The sequence below is a fragment of the Sapajus apella genome, unplaced genomic scaffold (assembly GCF_009761245.1).
Source record: "Sapajus apella isolate SASKATOON/1434 unplaced genomic scaffold, GSC_monkey_1.0 scaffold38, whole genome shotgun sequence".
Taxonomy (NCBI): Eukaryota; Metazoa; Chordata; class Mammalia; order Primates; family Cebidae; genus Sapajus; species Sapajus apella.
In genome coordinates, this window is record NW_022436978.1 from 5731525 (window position 1) to 5755240 (window position 23716).

Here is a 23716-nt window from a genome sequence, read left to right on the forward strand (position 1 = left end):
CCATGTTGGCCAGGCTAGTCTCAAACTCCTGACCTCATGATCTGGCCACCTCAGCCTCCCAAAGTGCTGGGATTACTGGCGTGAGTCACCGCACCCGGCTGGGAGAATGACTCTTAAGGGCAAGGTGCAGAAATGACTGGAGAGTTTCCCACCACCTCTCAGGAACAGGAGTAGAAGAAAGCAGGGAGAAAATCTCTAGGTGCTATTATATATTTCAAACATCACTTGTTTGCATAATAACCAAACACTGAGACAGCAGGCATCAGGGTGCCATGAAGTACAACACAACCCCCACTTCCGTGCTTAAAGAGCTTTGTGAGAGATGTGCCTGTGGACTCCAGGAATGACACGATGTTAGCTGGCAGACACCTCAAAGATCCTCTGATGTCAACACATTGGGAAGGGGCAGGTGAGTGGAAGGGACTTTCCCTTCCACTCACAGTGAGTAACAGACCAAGGGACTAGCGCTTGGGTCCCCTGGATCTGGACCGTCCGTTCTCTAAACTTCATCACACTGACTTCCATGTATTTGGATAGCCAGATCAGTCTTAGGAAGCCAGAGGGTTGTCATGACAGCAAGAGGTAAGGCATCATGGAAAGTTTGGGAGCGGCAATTCAGGAATGTCACTAGCAGTTCATTGTTTTTTTTCACAACCAGGTGCTATTATATTTTTCAGACATCACAGTGGCTGGAAGCAATAGGGTAGAAACAGGTGCCATCGCTTACACCAGGTTCTTTGGGGACCTTGACATCAAGACTGACAGGTCAGATCTTTGGTCACAGGGAGAAGAGTGCCAGCTCACCCAGAAGGCAGAACAGCCAATGGCCATGCCCAGGAAAGGCAGCAGTGAGAGTTGTGAAGGAGAACCAGGGCTCTGTCCCAGTGTCCCAGCCCAGCTACCCAAGTAGAAGGTGGAGCGGCATCTTCTCTGGCTGAACCTTGGGCAGCGGCTGCTCTGCCATGTTGTCAGGCTTCTTCCCCCAGCTCCATGATGTGAAGACTGAGGTGGTCCCTCCAAGCCCCACTCAGCAAGGAGGACAGGGCTGGTGGATCCTCCAGGGTCAGATGGGGAAATAAAAGAGTCTCATTCTTGAGGGGAAAGCTGCACTTCTCCACGGCACGCCTGGTGGTGCCAGGGGTCACCACAAAGAGGCGGCAGAGCCACGGCCCACCGGCCACTTGGCAGACTGGTTGTCTGGTAAAGCTTTTCAGGGCTTGGCACAGGGCACGGTCCTCAGTCCCACCCATGTCCACCACCTCCACTGGTGCCCCCAGGCCTGGGAGGTGAAGGAGGTGCCGGGGAGGCATGTAGGTGTGGGTGAAGAGGAGTGTGTAGTGGGTAGGCACGCTTGGGAGCACAGGGGCGTGGACCACTTGCTCCAGGTACTCTAGGCCGGGCACCAGGCCCCCCTGATGTAGGCAGCCAAAGAAGAAGGCACCGAGGGCATTGAAGAGGACCACGGTACCCTTCCAAGGCACAGGTTGGGTCTGTGGACTACAAAGCAGGACTAGGGGGACCAGGAGGGGAATCAGGAACCGAGCCTCCTGGTGGCTAAAGGCAGACAGCAGGACCAGGGGCGTGAAGTAGAGGAGAAGGAGATACAACCTGGGGCTGGACAGCAGACTCCGGGCACGCTGCGCCCTCAGAAGGCTCCTCTGTGCACAGGCCGGAAGGCAGACTTGCAGCTGCTGCCACGCGGCTTGCAGGGCCTGGGCATGCAGCATCCCGAAGAGCAGGAAGCCGTTGACTGCCAGGTGAGTGAGCCGCACATGTGTGCCATGCCTTGCCAGGTTTTGGGGATTCAGGTTGTAGTGTAAGAAGTTGACAGGTGTAAGGACAAGGGTACTGGATGTAGTGGGGCTGGAGAAATACCAGCTGTCCGTGGCCACGAACACCGCTGCTGTGAGGACCGCCCCTGGCAGCAGCACCAGAGCCTCTCGGGTCAGGGACTTCAAGCCAGGGTTTGTGGCTCCACGAGTGCCCCAGAGGTAGAGCGGGACCACAGCAAAGGCCGGAAAGGTGGGCCGGTTGAAGAAGCCAGCAGCCATGATGGCTCCAAGAAGCCAGTTGTGCCACCACCGACCCGGCGCAGGCTCCTTGGGTGTGGGGCCCCACATAACATGGGAGGATACCAGCACCAGCAGCCACGCCAAGAGCAGTCCCTCGATGGTATTGGAGAAGGTCCTTGTGTAGAAGACCAGGGTGACGTAGGAACCAGACAGCAGGACCAGGGCGTTCCAGCGATCTGCCCCCCACAGTGGGGCCAGGTGGTACACCGCCCCATCCAGGGCAAAGGAGAGGGCAGTGAGGAGGAGTCGGGGCCCCACTAGCAGCACATAGCCACTCACCAGGCCAGGCCACAGGCCTAGCTCTTCCCAGAGCCTGAGCAGCCAGAAGGTAGAGCCAGAGATCAGCAGGGGGAAGACCACCGTGCGGCAGGAGCTGCTGGGGTAAAACTCCCAGGGCCTGGTGGCCTGAATGCCCAGGATGTCCTCTGCAGAGAGAGAGAGAGAGAGAGAGAGAGAGAGAGAGAGAGAGAGAGAGAGGCAGAGGTGAGCCAGTACCAAGCTCAGGATGTAGTGGGCAAAATTCGAGGATGGCACCCAACATTTTCTACCTTTTGGTGTGCCTGCCCAGCCTAAACCCTGGGACTGTGCACAGAATGAATCCCTCCCTCCCTCCCTTCCTCCCTTCCTGATAGGCTGCCTGTCACCCAGGCTGGAGTGCAGTGGCAAGATCATAGCTCTTGCTATGTTACTCAAGCTGATCTCGGACTCCTGGCTTCGAGCCATTCTCCCACCTCAGCCTCCTAGCATGCTGGGATTACAGGTTTGAGCCACTGCACCTGGCCCACAGGATGGATTGTACTCCTGTGATTAGGTTACGTTATACAGGGGCACTGACTGTAAAATAGGGAGACTATGGGGTGGGCCAGACCTAATCACACCAGCTCTTTAATAACAGAGTTTTGCCGGGCGCGGTGGCTCACGCCTGTAATCCCAGCACTTTGGGAGGCCGAGGCGGGTGGATCACAACGTCAAGAGATCGAGACCATCCTGGTCAACACGGTGAAACCCCGTCTCTACTAAAACTACAAAAAATCAGCTGGACATGGTGGTGCGTGCCTGTAATCCCAGCTACTCAGGAGGCTGAGGCAGGAGGATTGCCTGAACTCAGGAGGCGGAGGTTGTGGTGAGCCGAGATCGCGCCATTGCACTCCAGCCTGGGTAACATGAGTGAAACTCCGTCTCAAAAAAAAAAAAAAAAAAAACAGAGTTTTTACCATCTGGATGCAGAAGGGGCAGTCACATTCAAAGCATGAGAAGGATTTGACATGCCACTGCTGGCTTAAAGATGGAAGGGGCCATTGGCTAGGAATGTGGGTGGCCTCTGAAAGCTAAGAGCAAAGAAACCACACCGTAGTTCCACAGCTGATATCAATTAGACTCTGCTGGAATTAGAGAGCTTCCAGACAAGAACTCAGCCCAATCCATATGCTGATGTCCACCTTGTGAGCAGAGAGCCCATGCTGCCCTTCTGATTAACAGAACTGTGAACTCACAAATGGCTGCAGTTTTAAGCTGCTAGGTTTTTGATGATTCATCACGCAGCAGCAGAAACAAGAGTAGGGAAGCTCAGAGTGCAGAGGGCAGGAGAAACTTCCCTGGGAGAGGGAGCAGTGTGTCCTGGGAAGAGTGTGGGAAGTGTGCAGGTGGGGGGAGGCTTAACCTCTTCTCGGGGCTCCAAGATCTCAAAGGTGAGACTCAGAACCCCATCTCTGATAATGATGATCAGGCGGTGGGGGGAGAAAATAGGGGTGGGACGAGCCCTCGGGGTTATGTCAAAGGTGATTTATGTTTAGTTTTGTTTATGATACTTAAATTTTTTTTTCTTTTTTTTTTGAGCTGGAGTCTTGCTCTGTCGCCAGGCTGGAGTACAGTGGTGTGATCTCAGCTCACTGCAACCTCTGCCTCCTGGCGTCAAGCTGTTCTTCTGCTTCAGCCTCCCGAGTAGCTGGGACTACAGTCACATGCCACCATGCCTAGCTAATTTTTGTATTTTCAGTAAAGAAGGGGTTTCACCATATTGGCCAGGCTAGTCTTGAACTTCTGACCTTGTGATCCACCCGCCTCGGCCTCCCAAAGTGTTGGGATTACACTATGAGCCACCGTGCCGGGACCAAATATTTTTTCTTTTCTTTTCTTTTTTTTTTTTTTTTTTAACGGAGTCTCGCTCTGTTACCCAAGCTGGAGTACAGCGGCGAGATCTCGGCTCACTGCAGCCTCCACCTCGCTGGTTCAAGCAGTTCTCCTGTCTCAGCCTCCAGAGTACAGGGACTACAGGCGCCCGCCACCATACCCTGCCAATTTTTTTTTTACTTTTAGTAGAGACAGAGTTTCACCATGTTGGCCAGACTGGTCTCAAACTCCTGACCTCAGGCAATCTGCCCGCCTAAGCTTCCCAAAGTGCTAGGATTACAGGCGTGAGCCACCGCGCCCAGACTTTTTTATTTTTGAGACGGAGTCTCACTCTGTCTATTCTGGCTGGAGTGCAGTAGCACAGTCTTGGCTCACTGCAACCTCCACCTCCCAGGTTCAAGCGATCCTCCTGCCTCAGCCTCTCGAGTAGCTGAGACTACAGGCACGTGCCACCACGCCCAGCTAATTTTTTGTATTTTTAGTAGAGACAGGATTTCACTGTGTTAGCTAGGATGGTCTCGATCTCCTGACCTCAGGATCTGCCCACCTCGGCCTCCTAAGTGCTGGGATTACAGGCGCGAACCACCGCGCCCAGCCTAATTTTTTAATAAGAAGAATATATCCAAGTAGTACTTACATAATTTAAGAAATACTTGCTTCCTGGTCTGTAACCCTGTGCCCAATGTTCCAGAGCTCTGAGGGGTGGGTGTGAGGGAGCAGCTCCACTCCAAGCCTCATTGTTCACAGCATCTCTTGCTTGATCACCCTGCTGGTTGTCTAGAGCTGATTATACAGGCTGGGGATCATTTGGGCTCTTTGATTCTGCTACTTATTTCTCCAGCCTTTCGGCTGTTTTATCTCTCTATGTTAGATAGTGAAAGGGAAGCAAGATCCAGGATCAAATCAATCTGGCTGCTTTTCTGGTTAAAAAAAAATTTTTTTTGTGGGAAAGAAGATGAACCTTTTAACTTAAAAAACAAATTCACATGTTGAGCCCTACGGCAAAGAAAGCTGGTACTTCCCCAATATCTACATCTATTCCCTCCTCCTTCCTTAAACTTTTTTTTTTTTTGAGATAGAGTCTCACTCTGTTGCTTAGGCTGGAGTGCAGTGGCACAATCTCGGCTCATCGCAATCTCTGCCTCCAGGGTTCAAGAGATTCTCCTGCCTCAGCCTCCCAAGCAGCTGGGATTACAGCTGCCTGCCGCCATGCCCAGGCAATTTTTTGTATTTTTAGTAAATATGGGGTTTCATCATGTCGGCCAAGCTGGTCTCAAACTCCTGACCTCAGGTGATCCACCCACCTTGGCCTCCCAAAGACCTGGGATTACAGGTGTGAGCCACCGCATCTGGCTCCTTAGACTCTTTAGCTGGGCATTTGGTCAGATATAAAGACTATATTTTTTAGCTTCCTTTGCAGCCAAGTGTGGTCTCCTGATACATTATGTTCAGTGTGATGGAAATGGGTGAAAAGCATGCAACCTTCAAAATATGACCTTAAAGAGAGAAGAAATGCCTTTCTCCTTTGTTGGCTGGAAAGACTGGTTGAAGACTTACTTGATGGCTGGAGCTCAAGCAGTCGTCTTGAGCCATGAGGATAAAGCCACATGTTCATAACATCTGAAAGGCCTCAAGGCCTTTGGGCAGGATGGCATGGGCAAGGCAAATATCCTCATGATGTGTCCTATACCACCTAACAGATAAGTGAGTGTCCCAGGTCTGGGTTCCCTCACTTGAATCTACAGAAGAGAGGTTTCATTATCTCAGATCACAACCTGTGTAAGCTCAAGCCAAATACTGGGGAAGTCCAACTCTAAAAGTGTTCCACTGGGAAGTCCAACACAGCTTTCGTTCTAAATGACCTGTAGTGTTGGTCCAAGCAGGGATACATCCAAGAGACTGGTGGTTTATTAGCATTACAGAGGAAGGTCAGTGTCACCATTCAGGAAGGAGACATGAAGTCCCCACTTCCAAGTTCTTACCCCAGAGAGGCTGCTTCTCTGCTTGTGGATTTACTACTCATCTGCACGGACATGCTACTCCCTCCCCACAAAATCTCCCATCAGCTTCCCAACCAGACTCTGCTGCAACTTGTCTCTGCCACACATGCGGAGTATTTTACCTGCCATGACCTCAGGTGACTGGAAGAACTCATCTGGGTGCACATAGCCTGTCTGTGGAAGGAGACACCACAGCACTCGGAGCAGGCTGAGGCCACCCCAAAGCACCCTGACTGCCATCTTCAGATCCGACTACTGCGCCCAAAACCTGGAAAATGTCCCAGCTGCTACAGATGCTACGTTGGATCCACAGATCTGCGTCTGTTGAGGATAACACTTGTTGGTTATCGTGATGTAAATTATAATACATTCAACTGTCTGAACAAACTCAAAATGGATCTGCATTTAATAAAAATGACAATAATAATAATAGCTACTTTGTACTAAGTGCCCACTAACTGCCGGGCACTTGACATGCATATTTCATTTAACCCTTTCCACAGTCTGGAGCAGTGGGTCTTAGTATCCCTATTTTACAGATGTCGGGAAACGGAGGCCTCTGTTGAGTAACTTGGTTACTTGCTGCTCATATTTGCTAAGGAGTCTGGTGGTTAATTTTATGTGTCAACTTGACTGGGCTAAGAGATACCCAGATAGCTGGTAAAACATTATGTCTGGCAATGTCTATAAGGATATTTCAGGAGGAGATTAATCTTTGAATTGATAGACTAAGATCATCATCTGCACCAATGCGGGTAGGCATGATCAATCCTTGGAGGGTCTGAATAAAACAAAGAAGTGGAGGAAGGGTGAATTTGCACGCTCTTCACCTGGGACAGCCATCTTCTCCTGTCCTCAGACATTACTGCTCCTGGTTCTTGGACCTTCAGACTCCAGATCTCACACCAGTGCCCCCCAACCCACCTCCCTGAATCAGGTTCTCCATCCTTAAATAGGACTGGGAGTTATACTGCAGGCTCCTCTGTTTCTAAGACTTCTGACTCAGATGGAATTAAACCACAAGCTTTCCTGATTCTCCAGCTTGCAGGTGTCAGATTGCAGGACTTCATCAGCCCCCATGATGGCATGAGCCAATTTTCATAGTAAATGAGAAAGCCAATTCCTGATTGTTTCTGTGTCTCTGGAAAGCCCTGGCTTGTACAGGGTCTAATACGACATTTGCTCAGTGTGACATTTGCAAGTAGGATTAGGGTACCCAGCAAATCTGGGTCTTGCAGCCCCATCCTGATCACCAGCTCCTATCCACAGGCCAGCACGGCAGGCTGTTTCTTGCATTTCTGAAAACTTGGGAAACTCAATGGATTCCACCCATTTCACTGCAAAAATTACACTCAGCCCCATAGTTTCCATTTACTCCCTCCAACTTTCACATACCCTGGAACCTGCCTTTTGGAAGGTGATGGAAACATTTGTAACTCCATATGATGAGAATTCTAACTCCCTCAACTCAAATATAGTATTAACTGAATCCCACAAGTTTTGCTATGTAACTCAAAGAGCAGTGACAATCTGAGCCCATTGCATGCTGGATCTGTAAGTCGGGAGCATCGCTGCTGAACAGGAAAGCAAATTTGACAACCTGCTTGTCACTTCTCCAGAAATAGTGATGTTCCCCTGACTTCTTGATATTTTAAACTCTGACCTTAAATAGTTCTTTCTTTCAGGTTTACACCTGAGAGCTCACACTGTCAGGTGGCTCACACCTGTAATCCCAGAACTTTGGGAGGCTGAGGCAAAAGGATCACTTGAAATCAGGAATTCAGACCAGCCTGGGCAGCAAAGTGAGACCCCCATTTCTACCAAAAAAAATAGTTGGACACAGTGGTGTGCACTCGTAGTCCCAGCTATTCAGGAGGCTGAGACAAGAAGATCACTTGAACCCAGGAATTCGAGGCTGTGGTGAGCTATGATCACACTACTGCACTTCAGCCTGAGTGACAGAGCAAGACACTGTCAAAAAAAAAAAAAAAAAAAAAAAAAAAAACGCCAGGTGCAGTGGCTCACACCTGGAATCCCAGCACTTTGGGAGGCCAAGGCAGGCAGATTGCTTACAGTCAGGAGTTTGAGACCAGCCTGGTCAACATGGCAAAAACCCCTCTCTACCAAAAAAATACAAAAATTAGCCAGGTGTGATGGTGGACACCTATAATCCCAGCTACTCGGGTGGCTGAGACACGAGAATCGCTTGAACCCAGGAGGTGGAGGTTGCACTGAGCTGAGATCACACCACTGAACTCCAGCCTGGGGGACAGAGCAAGACTCTGTCTCAATCAATCAATCAATATTAAAAAAAAAAAAAAAAGTTTTTAACTTTAATTTACCCTACTCTGCTATCAAACATTAGAACTTTAATCTTCTAACTGCGTGTTTATACTGTAGCTTATATTCTTAATTCATGTTTATTCCTAATATCGGTTACTTGTACCTTCTTTTTTCTTTCTTTATAATCCTCACCAGAATTTTGTTGATTTTGTGAATCTTTTCAAAACATCAACTTTTGGCCTTGCTGTTTTTAATTTCTTTGCTCATCTTTATTTTTTTTTTCCTTTTACTTTTTTTGGGGATTATTTTATTGTTTTATTTCAAATCTTTTGATATGAACACAGCTCATTAATTTTGAACCTTATTTTCTATGAGAAGTATTTAAGGCTACACATTTTTCTCTAAATATAGTATTAACTGCATGCCACAAGTGTTGCTATGTAATAATTTCATCAACTTTTGGTTCTAAATATTTCTAATTGCCATTGTTAATTTCTTCTTCCACCAATGTCTTATGGTTGAAGGATTTAATTTTTTTTTTTTTTTTTTTTTTTTTTTTGAGATGGAGTCTCGCTCTGTTGCTGGCTGGAGTGCAGTGGCACAATCTTGGCTCACTGCAGTCTCTGCCTCCCGGGTTCAACCAATTCTCCTTCATCAGCCTCCCAAGTAGCTGGGATTACAGGCATGCACCACCACACCCAGCTACTTTTTGTATTTTTAGTAGAGATGGGGTTTCACCAGGTTGGCAGGAAGATCTCGATCTCCTGACCTTGTAATTCGCCCACCTTGGCCTCCCAAAGTGCTGGGATTACAGGCGTGAGCCACCGCACCAAGCCGAAGGATTTAATTTATTTTTTTTTTTTTTTTTTTTTTTTTTTTTTGAGACAGCATCTAGCTCTGTAGCCCAGGCTAGAGGGAGTGCAGTGGGACGACCTCGGCTCACTGCAACCTCCGCCTCCTGGGTCCTGGTTCAAATAATTCTCCTGCCTCAGCCTCCCGCATAGCTGGGATTACAGGCATGTGTCACTATGCCCAGCTAATTTTTGTATTTTTAATAGAGACGGGGTTTCACCATGTTGGCCAGGCTGTTCTTGAACTCCTGACCTCGTGATCCACCTGCCTCGACCTCTCAAAGTGCCGGGATTAAAGGCATGAGCCACCGTGCCCGGCCAGGATTTAATTTTTAATGGTCATTTTTGTAGATATTCCATGGATGCTTGAAAACACTATATATTCTATACTTACTAAATGAGGAGTTCTATATATTGACATTAGATCAAACTTATTAGTTGTGTTGTTGAAATCTTTTTTTTTTTTTTGAGACAGGGTCTCACTGTGTTGTTTATGCTGGAATGCAGTGGCATGATCATGGCTCACTGCAGCCTTGATCTCCTGGGCTCAAGCAATCCTCTGACCTCAGCCTCCTGAGTAACTAGGAAGACAGGCATACACCACCAAGCTTGGTTAATTTTTAAATTTTTTGTAGAGACAAGATCTTGCTATGTTGCCCAGGCTGGTCTTGACCTCCTGGGTTTCAAGCAGTCCTCCCACATTGGCTTCCCAAAGTGCTGGAATTACAAGCATGAACCACCATGCCTGGCCCAAATCTTTTATATTCTTAATTTATTGATTTTTTACTGCTTATTTTATCAGTCACAGAAATGTGTGTTGAACTAGCTCATGAAATAGTTGACTTGTGTAATTTTCCTTATGATTCTGCCAATTTTAGTTTATTTTTGAAGCTATATTATTATATTTGTAGAAGTTTATAACTGTTATACCTAATTGGAAAATTGAATATCTTATCATTATATAGTTACCTTTTAATCTCTAGTACTATTTTGTCCTAAAATATGTTTTGTCTGATATTAATGTAGGTATACACACTTTTCAGAAATTTAGTATTTACCTGGTACATACTTTTCCACCCTTTTCTTTTCTTTTTTTCTTTTTGAGATGGAGTCTCACTGTCTTGCCCAGACTGGAGTGCAGTGGCGTGATCTCAGCTCACTGCAACCTCTGCCTCCTGGGTTCAAGCAATTCTCCTGCCTCAGCCTCCCAAGTAGCTTGGACTATAGGCGCAAACCACCATGACCGGCTAATTCTGATATTTTTTGTAGAAATGAGGTTTTGCCATGTTGGCCATGCTGGTCTTGAACTCCTGACCTCAGGTAATCTGCCCTGTTGCTGGCTGGAGTGCAATGGCACAATCTCAGCCTCCCAAAATGTTGGGATTACAGGTATGAGCCACTGTGCCCAGCCAATTTACTGTTATTATTGATATATTTATTTCTACCATCCTATTTTGTTTTCTTTTCTTGTTTTTTCAATGATTTTTTTGGTCCTTTCTTGCCTTCTTTTGGACTGATATTTTTTCTCTTTTCTCTCTACCAGTTTGGAAGTTATATATACTCAGTTTCCAATATGCTATAAAATACAATATATTATTTAATATTTTAATATTTAGTATACTATGTTATGTGTCTTCACTATTAAATTCTGGGTGCACATTTCTTTTTACTTATTATAGTTGAAAATTTTTTGGCTTCTTGAACCTGTGGATTAGGACCCTTTGTCATTTATAGAAAGTAATCCTCCATTAGACTGTATGCTGCTGATAAAGACATACCCAAGACTGGATAATTTATAAAGGAAAAGAGGTTTAATGGACTCACAGTTCCATGTGGCTGGGGAGGCATCACAATCACGGTGGAAGGCAAAGGCACATCTTACATGGCAGCAGGCAAAAAGCAAATGAGAAGGAAGCAAAAGGGGTTTCTCCTTACAAAACCATCAGATCTCGTGAGACTTACTACCACGAGAACAGTATGGGGGAAACCACCCCCATGACTCAATTATCTCCCACAAGGTCCTTCCCACAACATGTGGGAATTATGGGAGCTACAGTTCAAGATGAGATTTGAGTGAAGACACAGCCAAAACATATCATAGACCTTCTCAGTCTACCTTCCACGTCTCTTTAAGTTTTATTTCATATTTTCCAGATCTTTATCTCTCTTGGCTATATGTCAGATAAGCTCTGTTCTGTCTTTCATGTCTCTAGTCATCCTTTCAGCTGTATCTAGATGTTAAACCTGTGTATTGAGTTTTAAATTTCAGTTGTTATATTTTTCATTTCTATAAACTGTTTGATTTTTTTCATATCTGCTTGATCTTTTTTCCCTCACAATAGTGATTTTATTAAATTAGCTGCTTTATAAAACACTGCAGATGTCATAATTGTTAACAATTTACCAAACTGTAGTTAACTGGTACAGTTTGCTAAGCATGTTTTATAAAGGAAAGGAAATGCCAAAACCCTGGTAAAGTTGTTCCATTGCAGCCTAAGAGAACGAAGATTTGTTTCTCAGACATTTAAATCAGGCAAATAAAAACAGGTAAAGAGTTTCCCTCTCCCATCTGAAGCACTTCATCAGTAGAAATAGCCTGATAAATAATTAGACAGTCTTTGCACTCAAGAGATTCCACAACATGTAATGCAATAATGGAGAGGTTTACCTTTTTTAGCTTCAAAGTTGGAGGGTTTTGGTCATTTAAATTTTATATCAAACTAATGCTTTTCAGCCGCAGTATCTTCACTCAGAGATAAGCAGTCTTCTTCACAATGTATTTTTAATATCCTTATGTTCAATTTTAAGACAAAGCAATTTTACTACTAGGTGCACACCACATGCCCTTGCTGCAAACTGCCTTTCTTGACAAGTTATGAAGTAGTTCAAGGAGGTATGGTTAAGGCTGTATTACTGAATGGTGCTGGTAAATACTACACATTTTTTTTTCTGTCATGTTGCAACATTTTTCCAATTTAGTGACTGCTGCTATGAAATCAGATAGCAACAATGACAACATTATGAGGTTTGTTTTGAACTATGATTTAGTAGCAACTGAGGTTCCCAATTTTAACCCCTTGGCAGCAAGATCCAAGTTCCCTTATTTGCACATTAGCACCAAAGTGTCAAGGGGTTAAATAATAAGCACAAAAGATACTGCACTTCTGATTGTAGCATTTGGCAGAACTGAAAAGAAAGGATGTTGTGCTACATGTTCAAGGGATTGTGGGCAACATAAAGATGACACCAGGAGAAGATAAAAATGTCACATGAAGTCTTCATAGTCTTGTACATATCCTCCATTGTAACCACCATAATCTGCCAGATCATCTTTCATGGTGGCTTTTAACCCCCCTCCAGAAACCACACCTTTCTTCTTATTGGCTTTGCTTTGCTTGCTTCTGTTTTTCACTGCAAAGCACAGTCAGTGAATTGGTAATCTTTTTCAAATCATCAGTTTCCAATGAAATACACACATCTCGAACTAAGACTTCCAAAAAACTGGCATAATATAGTGACTTTTCATATTGTGTAATTTTATCTCTTAGTAATGTTCCAAACTCTGTAAAATCATCTCTTGAAGATGGGTTCATAGCATCTACTCCATAAACTATTATTAACACCTTTGCTAATTCGAGGTCGGACTCTTCCTGTAATTTCTTTAGCCGCAGTTTATCTGCTAATTGTTCTTCTTGTGTTGGCACTTCAGGTTCTTGTAACTTCTTTTTAATTTCTTCTTGCCTTTTCTTCTGTTGCTGTTCTTTCTCTTTTATCTTTTATCTTCTCTGCTATTTTTTTCTTTTCCGAAATTTTTACCTTTTGTTTTCCTTCCTTCTTTTTTTTTTTTTTTTTTTAATCATCATCGTCATCCCAGTTAGCTTTGACGTTCTCATCCTCGTCCCCGCCTTCCCAGAGGTCCCCGCCGGCAGTTCCGCCGCCCCCACGGAGAACGCATCCTCAACCCAGGAGTCGGAGTGCCAGCCGCTGCCGCCGCCGCCACCTCGAGCCCGGTGTGAGCGTGTGTCACGGGGAGAGCTAGCGAGTCATATCTGCTTGCTCTTTTGTGATATTTTCAAGACTCTTTTATTTATTAAATGATATCAAAATACTTATTGGATATACTAGGTTTTATAACTCCAGCATCTAAAATCTGGGTCTGAATCTGCTGTCTTGTTTCTGCTGGAACTCACTCATAGTGCCCTGTTTATGTGTGTGTGTATATATATGTATATATATATATATACACATATATATACACACACACACACATATATTCACATCTTTTGCTCCAGGTTTTGTGTGTGTGTGTTTTGTTTATCTTTTAGGAATGGGGATAGTTCCTGGTCAGGTAAATTCGTGAGGGCAGGCTCCGTTACAAATTCTGAAGGGAGACACCTCACCCCCAGCTCAATTTGATAAGCATCAGGATCCAAAAAGGGCAGTTTTCCTTTCAGTCCTGTAGGGATGGAAGAATTTATTTCTTAGGCCACCTTTATACTGGAACGTGGCCCTCCAGCATCACAGTTTTGGGGGAATCTCCTGTTAGTTAGACTTCCCTCTTGTTGGGTAGTAGGCTTTATCTTCTGTCTTGCTAGTCCTGAGAAGCCACCAAGTCCTGAAATCCTAATTTGCATAACCCAACTTTGAGGGTATCTACAAAAAAAACTTTTTGTTTCCTGGCCTTTACAGTACAATAAGACACCCTAGACGGAGATAGAAATAGTGAAAGGGGTCCCTGCTGTTAAATGGCACGCAGTGTAGGGACCTGATGTGGCCAGTGGTTTGGATAATGAGGAAGCCAAGGAGGCTCTCAAATTCACACAGTTTTGTGTGTGTCCTCAAGTCCAAATCTGGCTCTGGCACCTTGCATACCTCTCTGTCTCTGTCTTCATGCCTAAGTATGACTTATGTTTTATTCAGCTTAAATACTATTTTATTCAGCATTTTAGTTATTTTCAACACTTTAGTAATTTTATAATTCAAGGACAACTTTCCACTTGTGTCCTGTTTAACAACCTTTATTATTTTTTTTACTATTCATAAACATAATACAAGATCGTTGTAGAAAGAGTAAAAAGTGCAATAAGTCAAAAGGGGAAAATGGAAATTACATGCAGTTCCTGACACTCAAAAAACACTGTTAACATTTTGATATATGATTTTTCTTGGAGAATATAGGATTATATTTCTGCTTATTCATACATATCTACAGTTTGGCATAATGTTGGCATAAGAAATAGTCATGTTGAGAGATAAGACAGGGATTGAGAACAGCTAAGTTAGTTTAAGCTGTGTCAAGTTAATTTCAAGGAAGTCATATATTTAAGGGACAGCCTTAGTCAGCAGATCCTTCTGGTCATGATTTAAGGGAAGAGGGCAGGAAACATGAGGGGACCGTGTTGCAGTCACATCAGTGCTTTTTAAGGATGTTTCTCAAGACTACTATGGGGGAACTTGTATGTCTCCACAACTGTTGAAGGCATCTGTTGAGGGTGAGTGGGGATAGAGGATGCTATGCTGAGGTCTCTGAGCTGAGCTCCAGAAGAGCTGATGGCAGGCTGTTCCTCAGCATATGGGAGGGTGGGAAAGTTGGCATCATGACTTCAGCTATGGAGCAAGCCAGTCTCACGGGCATGTGGCCTTCAATAGTATGGGTCTGCTGGCCAAGTGTGGTGGCTCACAGCACTTTGGGAGTCCAAGGTGGGTGGATCACGAGGTTAGGAGTTCAACACCACCCTGGCCAAGATGGTGAAACCCATCTCTACTAAAAATAGAAAAAAATTAGATGGGCGTGGTGGCACATGCCTGTAGTCCCAGCTACTTGGGAGGCTGAGGCAAAAAATCGCTTGAACCTGGGAGGCAGAGGTGGCAGTGAGCTGAGATCTCACCACTGCACTCCAGCCTGGGCGATAGAGCGAGACTCCGTCTCAAAAAAAAATAATAATAATTTTAAAAGTATGAGTCTGTTGTCTTGTATCTCACCCTCTCCCACTCTTATCCTGCTCTCCAGTTACTACACACCCTGCCCATGCCTGTGCTATTGGCTGGGGCTGCTCCATCTCAATAGTGTAGCTTTGCAACACTGAAATTGAGTTTTGTCTCTGTAAGGGATGTCTGACAATTCAGTGAGTATTTTCAATGTATCTATTATATATTTGTAAATGGAAGGTTATCATACAACGTTCGCTTTAAAATATGCTTATATCACTTAGCAAAATATGACCATCTTTCCATATACCATGAACATCCCCTTCCACCATCTGCAAGTTCTCCTTTCATCAAGCATCTACTCCCTCCCTCTGTTCTCTTTGATTGACACCTTCCTTTCCATAGATAAACACATTTGATTCTCCACCATTTTTAGAAAAACAATCAACCAAAATTATCTTGAAACTGTGTGTCCCCTCTTTCCACTACTACCTCTCTCTCCTCCTTCCTTCACAGGAATCCTCAAATCTTCTGCACTCCTCCCTTTTTAATTTCAATTTTTTTTAGAGAGGGGGATCTTGCCTCCTCAGCTTCCCCACTGTCAAAACCGTTGGCCACTTCAGGCCCCTCCACTGCATGCCATTTGACAGCAGGGATCATTTCTACTCTTCCTGTCTCCTTCTAGGGTGTCTTACTGTACTGTGAAGGGTAGGAAATGAAAAGTTACATTTTGTAGATACTCTTGAAGTTGGGTTACGCAAATTAGCTTTTCAGAATTTAGAAAGCAGATGTGAGACAGGCCATATTTTTTGCAGTTTTCTTTGTTTTCTCTTGGCAAACAAGATTGTTGAAAACACGGAGTTTTCCTGCATTGGCTCTCCACTATCCAGTCCCTGCTTTGTGGGAATGGAGAACACAACTGCAGTTATGGTGGCCACAGTGCTGTGTCACAAAACCCAGCTAAGTTCTACAGGTGGCTTTATACTAGCCTGACTGTCACAGAAGTGGCAGCCCCTCTATGGAGTTACTTCTGGTGTTCAGAGAGTCTTTCCCGGAGGTCCAAACAGAGATCATTTTTCCATGTACTGAATGATTTTTACTACCTATTTCCCTGTATCAAATTCCTTTTCTGCTGGCTTCTATTTCTTGTACTGAACCTTCACCATTTAGTATCAGAAGTGCCTGTAGCCAATAGATCCCTAAGGATGACAATATTCATTTGCTAAGATAAAATAACTACCTGTCTATCCTTTATGTCCTGAAAGAAAATAATCTTTCAAGAACAAGGGCAAAGCAAAGATCTTTTTAAGAAAACCAAAACTGAAAAGTCTTCACAAGCAGATCTTCAGAAAATTATGAAGAATATATATCAGGCAGAAGGCAAAATGATTCCAGATAGATCTGAGACGGAAGTAGGACTAAAGAATAAAAAGTTGATCATTAAGTGAGAGACATCTGGAAGGTAGAAGTCAAATAAGTATCTTTCTGCTGCTTTGACTGTTTTCTTCTAGCAAATAAGGTGTAGGAGATGGTTACGGTTTCTGAAGTAGTACTCCATGTTCATTCACCAGCTTCATTGGGTGCTGCTGATAGGTGGCTTGTGGTGGTTTGGCAATGGCTTTCTAACCCGGAGTCACAAATAAAGCACTGTGTTCTTGAGTGTGATAGTTCCAGTGGTGGTCTCCTATGTCCCCACCTTCCTGATAGGGGACAGAAGTAGTAGCTTCATTGGGCAGTTTTGCAGTGTTCTAGCAATCATTTCTGGGGATTCGGCTTAGAGCTTGGCCACCCAGTACTTACAAAGGTTTTATAAGCAGCTAATTCCCTATATTAAACTCCCTTTTACATAAAACATTTAGTTGTTTGCAAACAACATCAACAACAAAAACAATGCAAGCTGGCTTCAACAATTCATCATATTGCCAGCCCTGGTGATGCACCCCTGTCATCCCAGCTACTTGGGAGATGGAGGCAGAAGGATTGCTTGACCCCAGGAGTTCAAGGTCAGCCTGACAACATAGCAAGACCCTCATCTCTTAAAAAAAAAAAAAAAAAAAAAAAAAGCAGGAAACAATTCATCATGTCACATAAAAAAACCCTTGGTACTGCCAGGGTCCCGTGCTGCTTCTCAGGTCAGCCTTGATGCTGCCTTTCTCTTTGTGTGGACATAATCCTCAGTTCCAGCCATCCCATCCAGACATGACAACCCTGTATTTTTGAGGCTCTTTTTAAAGCAGGTTTATTGAAATATAATTAATATACCGTACAATTCGTTTAAAGTATACAATTCAATCGTTTTTGGTATATTCCTAGACAGGTGCAACCGTCACCACAGTCAGTTTTAGAAATTTTCATCACTCATGAAGAACCCCATATCCTTGAGTTATCACCTCCCATCCTCCTCTACCACCCAGGACTCTGGGAATCACTAATCTATTTTTTTGTCTCTATAGAGTTCCCTGTTCTGGGCTTCCATATGAATAAAATGTCTGTGGGCTTTTGTGGCTGGCTTCTTTCACTTAACAGAATGGTTTCATGGTTCATCTGTGTTGTAGCAGGTATCAGTACCTCCTTACTTTTTATGGCCACATGATATCCCATTGTATGGATGTACCATATTTTGTGTGTCCATTCATCTGTTGATGAACCTCTGAGTTGTTTCCATGTTTTGGCCATTGTAAACAGTGCTACTATAAGCTTTTGTGTACAAGTTTATGTGTGGACATATGTCTTCATTTCTCTTGGCATATGCCTCGGATTGGAGTCCTTGCATCCTACGGTAACTCTATGTTTAGTCATTTGAGGAAACTTCCAGGTTGTTTTCCAAAGTGACTGTATCATTTTACATTCCCACCAGAAATGCATGATAGTTCTGACCAACACTTGTTATCTGACCTTTGGATTCCAGGCATCTCAGTGGGTGTAAAGTGGTATCTCATTGTAGTTTTGATTTGCACCTGCATCTCTCTCTTTCTCTCTCTTTCTTTCTTTCTTTTTTTTTTTGAGATAGAGTCTTGCTCTGTCACCCAGGCTGGAGTACAGTGTCACAATCTCGGCTCACTGCAGGCTCTGCCTCCCAGGTTCCAGTGGTTTTCCTGCCTCAGCTTCCCGGGTGGCTGGGATTACAGGCACATGCCACCATGCCCAGCTAATTTTTGTATTTTTAGTAGAGACGGAGTTTCACCATGCTGGCCAAGCTGCTCTCGAACTCCTGACCTTAGGCGATCTGTCCACCTCAGCTTCCCAAAGTGCTGGGATTACAGGTGTGAGCCACCGAGCCTGACCTGCACCTGCATTTCTTTTTAAAATCAAGGAAATCTTTTCCAGAAGTTCCCCAGAAGACTTTTATCAAGTGCTGTTGAACAGAACTGCATCAAATACACCTTCCCAAACCAGTCATTGGCAAGGGAAATGAGATTACCAATGAAGACTCACCTCTGGTGTTGGAACTGGGACTGTGGGTGCTTACCCTAACAACAGGTTCTGTTAGGAAGGAGAAAGGAGGCAGAGGATCAGCTGTGTGGTTGCTACATGTGACTTCCACAGGCTCTCATCCCCTGGCCATTTGTTCTTAGGCCCCTCTTCCTCCGCCCACCCCTTAAATGTCAATACTCCTGGTCTTCAATATCCTCCAAACACACTCTTTCTGGATCATCTCATTTATTCTTATGGTTTCAGTTTCTACTTTATGACTTCTGAAATTGCTTCTTTTCTGAGCTTCAGATTTACTGATATTAATAAGAAACAATATAACAATAATAATAGTACTGACATTTATTAGGTGCATATTACCTTCCAGGCTCTGTACCTCATCTTATTTAATTATCACAACTTTATAACCCTATCCCCCCACCACCCACTTTTTTTTTAAGACAGTGTCTCACTCTGTCACCCAGGCTAGAGTGCAGTGGTGTGATCTCAGCTCACTGCAACCTCTGCTTCCCAGGCTTTAGCAATTCTCCCACCTCAGGCTCTGCAAACCTATTCTTATTCCTGTCTTACAGACAAATAAACAGGTTTTTTGCCCAAGTTAGCAGAACTAATAAGTTGGTGAAACTAGAAGTTGGACCCAGTCTGTCTGACCCCTATGCCCTGCTCCACTGCCTGTTAGGCTTCTGAACCTAATTCAGACACATGGCAGCCAAACAGAACTCATCATCTTCCCTGGAAACAGCTCTGTCCCCATGTTCCCTGCAGCAATGAGGGAACTACCATGTATTTGTGTGCTAAACTTCTGGTACCAATTTACTGTATTAATCTGTTCTCACACTGCTATAAAGAACTACCCAAGACTGGGTAATTTCTAAATAAAAAAGGTTTAATTGACTCACAGTTCTACATTGCTGGGGAGGCTTCAGGAAACTTATAGCAGAAGGAGAAGTAGGCACCTTCTTCACAAGGTGGCAGGAGAGAGTGTGGGTGGAGGAAAAGATGGATGCTCATGAAACCATCAGATCTCATGAGAACTCCCTCACTGTCATGATAACAGCTTGGGGGAAACTGCCCTATGATCCGATCACCTCCCACCAGGTGTCTCCCTCAACACCTGGGGATTACAATTCAAGATGAGATTTGGGCAGGGACACAAAGCAAAACCGTATCATATAATTTACCCAATTTAGTCCAGAATCCCCTGGTGAAATGCAGGTGCTATCTCCCTTTTCCTTTGTCCCTTCACTATGTAATGCCAAGTTTGCTTGCTAATTATTCCTTGAACCCAGCTCTTGTTCATTCTCCACTATCATTATCTGCGTCCAGGTATGCTGTGACTGGTGTGCATGTGCCTGGGATTTCTCAGCCTCAGGGCTGGCTGTGCAGAATCTTCGCATGGCTAGAGACCCTGGGTTGGTTGTTTCCACCTGCAAACAGCCCCCCTCCTTTGTCAACCAGTGTGTCATACAACAGGAATCTTTTTCTGTGTATACATAATGAGAAACATGTTAAGAAGCATGACCTGGAGTAGACTGCACCCACCACCCACCTCTCCACTTTCCCTCTCTCACTGCATCCTTCCTCCTGACTGTGGCAGACAGAGGTTGAATCGCTCCCTTGCGATAAACCTCTGGATCGGGGGCCATCCCCTCACCACCATCAGGACCAGGTCCACATTACTTATTGTGGTTTATTGCTGGCAACAGGCCTTAAAGCAACTGGCCACAAACAAAATGTCTATAGCACTGTAACATACTTATGATGGCAGTGATGCACATTGCTGGAGGTTGTTGGTTTACTGGAGCGAGGGAAAGAAATACCTGACCCTTCCTGGGTGGAAGACCAGTTAAAGGCATTCCAGAACTGGTGCCCTGAAAATGTGTTCCAGTTGCAGTAGACATATGCATCAGAGCCTGTTTATCGCCACTAGGAAAGAATGCTTTGTTCCTGTGAAGAATGATTTTAGTTAATCTATAAACTGCAGTAATGATGATTATCACTTGCTTGCTGTCAATAAATATGTGGGTCAAACTCTGTTCAAGGCTCTCAGCTGGGAAGGCTGAAGCCCCCGATGCCCCACCTTTTGCTCTTTGTGTCTGTTTCTTAATTCCTTCAGTGCCGCCTGGGTTGGGGTGTCTGTGACCGAACTGGTCTTGGCAGCTGACAAGGCCCTCCATGGCTTCCAGTGTCCCCTCCTGCCTCCACTCATGTCTTCATGAGTAGAATTCTGTGCTCCAGAAACATCATGCCTTTCTGCAGTCCTCTCCTCTATACTGTGCTGTTTCTCACCCCAGCTTCTTGGCTAATGTGGTTTCACTTGCCCAATATGCTAATAACATGGAGGTTAAGACCAGCGGTGGCATCAAGTAAACTGGGTTCAAGTCCTTGCTCTGTCACTTGTTCATGGTGAAAGAGCACTTAATCTCTCTGAACCCCAACGTATACCCCAGTTATAAAAAGAGCACCCATCTCAGGGCTGTTGTGAAGATGAAATGAAGAAAACAGGCAGACATAGTGGTTGATTTTGTTATCCATTTTGCTTAACTGCCATGACCCCCAAGAAGGCTTCCCTAACCCTCCTTCTGAAGGACCCTGTGCAAAACTCTACAGGCACCATGCATTGACAGTTGTCTGACTGTTTCTCTGCCTCGTTTGGCTGAGGTCTCCCAGGCCTGGAATCCTTTTGAGAGTCATCTCAGGGCTTGAGTCCAGCTTGGGAAGGCCCACTGCGGCCCATCGGTCAAGGACGGAGCAGGAGGTCCTTGGGAGAAGGTGGCAACATAGTGGGTCATCGACTATAACAAATGTAGGAGCTCTGTGGAACAACACCCGCCCGCCGCCGGCTTCCCAGTCTGAGACCCCAATGAAGGAGCTGTCCAAGTGGCCGCCTCTCATCTTTCATCCCAGGGGGTGGAGCCAAAGCCAAGCATGGCGACTCACCTTAACCTAATCAGGATGCAGCCTGCTCATTCATTCATTTATTCAGAGAGATCTGTCAGGGTGCCAGTCAGGTGCTGGTCCAAATCTTGCATCTCCAGCAGCCTCCTGGTGGTCGGTCCCCAGGAGGGCTCGCGAGCGGCTTTAGAGTGAAGGGACAGCGCTGAGTCGCGGAGATTGGGCAGGGGAGCCAGCGTTGACAACCACATCGACAGGAGCATCCCGCGCTCGTGTGTGGGAGAATGTGTAAGGCAAGCAGGAGGGAAGAGACCATCTCGGAGACAAGGGAACAGCCAAGCAGAAACCACTGTGCTGGGCGCGTGGGGGAGGCGGGGAAAGGTAGCACATGTGTAGGGCGGGAGGAGCGGAGGGAAGGGAGTAGGAAAGACTGCTCTGGCCAGCGGCGGGTGATGGGGACACCGGTCAAGCTCGCTGAATCCGAGTGCCTGGGCAGGCGTTTAGTGCTCCATGTTTCTCCGGCGCCCAGCGTGTGCGCAGAACCGTGTCGGCTCCGGGGACGGAGTGAACCAGCACCGTCCGGAATGGCAAAACCATCGCTTGTGGCTCATTCCAAGAAAGGTCCCTACCTTCATATGTAAGCATCCTTACCAAGCTGTTGGGGCGCGGCTTACAAGAGAGGGCGGCGGGCCCAAGGTTCGGCCCCTTTCTCCGGATCTGGCATTTGGAGCAGGTTTTAAGACTTCGGGAAAAGTGGGGCCCCTGCGCAACCACTAAAGGCTGCTTCAACGGCCCTCAGGACTAAGATCTTGTTCCAGTCCTCCAGTCCTCCAATCCTAGGGCTCTACCCCAGGGGTAGAGGGTGAGAGTGGCTCCCCAGAGTACATTTGCCTTTTGGTGTAGCATTGCATCCTCATTTTGACTCTGGGGCCTGCAGTAAGCCCTGCAGGGTGCTCCACCTTGACGCATGGGAAAATCCGATGCTGGCCGCCTTATTCCGCCGGTTGCCTGAAAAGGCCCGTGTTTATCCTTCGCTCAACAGAGAACGCAACACACAACATTAAACACACATAAAGAGAGTGAAAGAGAGCAAGGCATCTTCATCAACAAGGGCGCACCATTTAACCACCCGCGACCTCGCAGTGCGCCTCTGCAAAATGGGGGTTCCTCTCTGTAGCAGGAAATGGGGGTGTTAATTTTGAAAGCGGTTCCGTTTTCCGAGGCCAAGGTGTCTGGGGCTGAGAATGGCTTTTGAGGACTGGTGAGAAATGTCGTCATTACCGAACTTTCCCCGCCACACTGTGAGTCCCACGCAAAGGCCCCATGACTACCAACCCGAGCGCTGGGTGCTCCCTGGCAGGGTCACCTTTGCCTTGTCCACGCCCCCATGCGTCCCCTGGCCAGGAGGCCATCCTCTCATCCTGGGAGGGCAGGCCTGTCCCGAAGTGCTGCCCCCAAGGCCGGGAGCTGAGATTCTTCTCGGCGTCCGGCCCAGCGCTTTCCAACTCTTGCCCTGTTGAGGGGGCATTCTCCTAGGGGGAATACCTGGGGAAACTGAGACCCAGTGCGATTATGGGCCTCCCGGAGAACACCAGCCGCCAGCACAAGTGGATTCAACCCTAGGCCTCAGCCTGGGCCCAGAGCCGTGCTTTGGAGTGGAGTTTACCCACGGCTGCCCTTCTTGGGCAAATGTCACCGTTGCCCCCGTCCCCGTAGGTCCGGAGCAGGTGAGTGCTCCAAGCCAGCGGACCGCGGCCTAGGGACAGGTGCCCGCTAGAACGTGGGGGCCCCCGGTTCCCCTGCTGTCCTCCCCAGAGGCTGGGCCTGCTGGTCTCCCGGCTGTGCGCAAGGTGGGGACGGAGCCGACTGTGCTCCCCTCGCCCTCCCGGCACCGGCTCTTCTGGGCCCGCTGGGGCTGCGCACCGACTCACCCGCGCGGCCTCCGGGCTGCGCCTGCAGCGCTGGCGGCGTCCGGCCCGGCGAGGACCCGGGTCCCAGGTGGCCCCAGAGGCGGTGGAACCGGAGGGCGGGAGGGGAGGCAATGGGAGCGACCTGGCGCCACTCAGCCGCTCGGAGACTGGGCCCACCGCCTCCTGCGCGGGGCCAGCGGGGGTGGGAGGAGGAG

At 46.5% G+C, this 23716-nt stretch overlaps 1 protein-coding gene and 1 pseudogene across 7 annotated transcripts; both read right to left on the bottom strand.

Annotated features, from left to right (window-relative positions):
• Positions 1-182: 182 nt before the first annotated feature.
• Positions 183-23716, bottom strand: PIGZ (phosphatidylinositol glycan anchor biosynthesis class Z). 6 transcript variants are annotated; one of them, XM_032298149.1, is made up of 4 exons: positions 23523-23716; positions 18700-22620; positions 6325-6523; positions 195-2497 (listed from the first exon to the last, which is right to left on the bottom strand). In XM_032298149.1, the coding sequence occupies exons 3-4, from the start codon at positions 6440-6442 to the stop codon at positions 969-971; spliced, it is 1647 nt and encodes a 548-aa protein (XP_032154040.1). In that variant the 5' UTR covers positions 6443-6523; positions 18700-22620; positions 23523-23716; the 3' UTR covers positions 195-968. The 6 variants fall into 6 exon arrangements, with proteins under 6 accessions (XP_032154044.1, XP_032154040.1, XP_032154041.1 ...); XM_032298150.1 differs by lacking the exon at positions 23523-23716 and having other exon boundaries at positions 18700-21775; positions 22054-23512; XM_032298152.1 differs by lacking the exon at positions 23523-23716 and having other exon boundaries at positions 18700-18747; positions 20517-23512.
• Positions 11668-20873, bottom strand: LOC116565036 (annotated as a pseudogene). Its single transcript, XR_004275222.1, has 2 exons — positions 20517-20873; positions 11668-13399 (listed from the first exon to the last, which is right to left on the bottom strand). The product of XR_004275222.1 is annotated as a eukaryotic translation initiation factor 3 subunit J-like (transcript).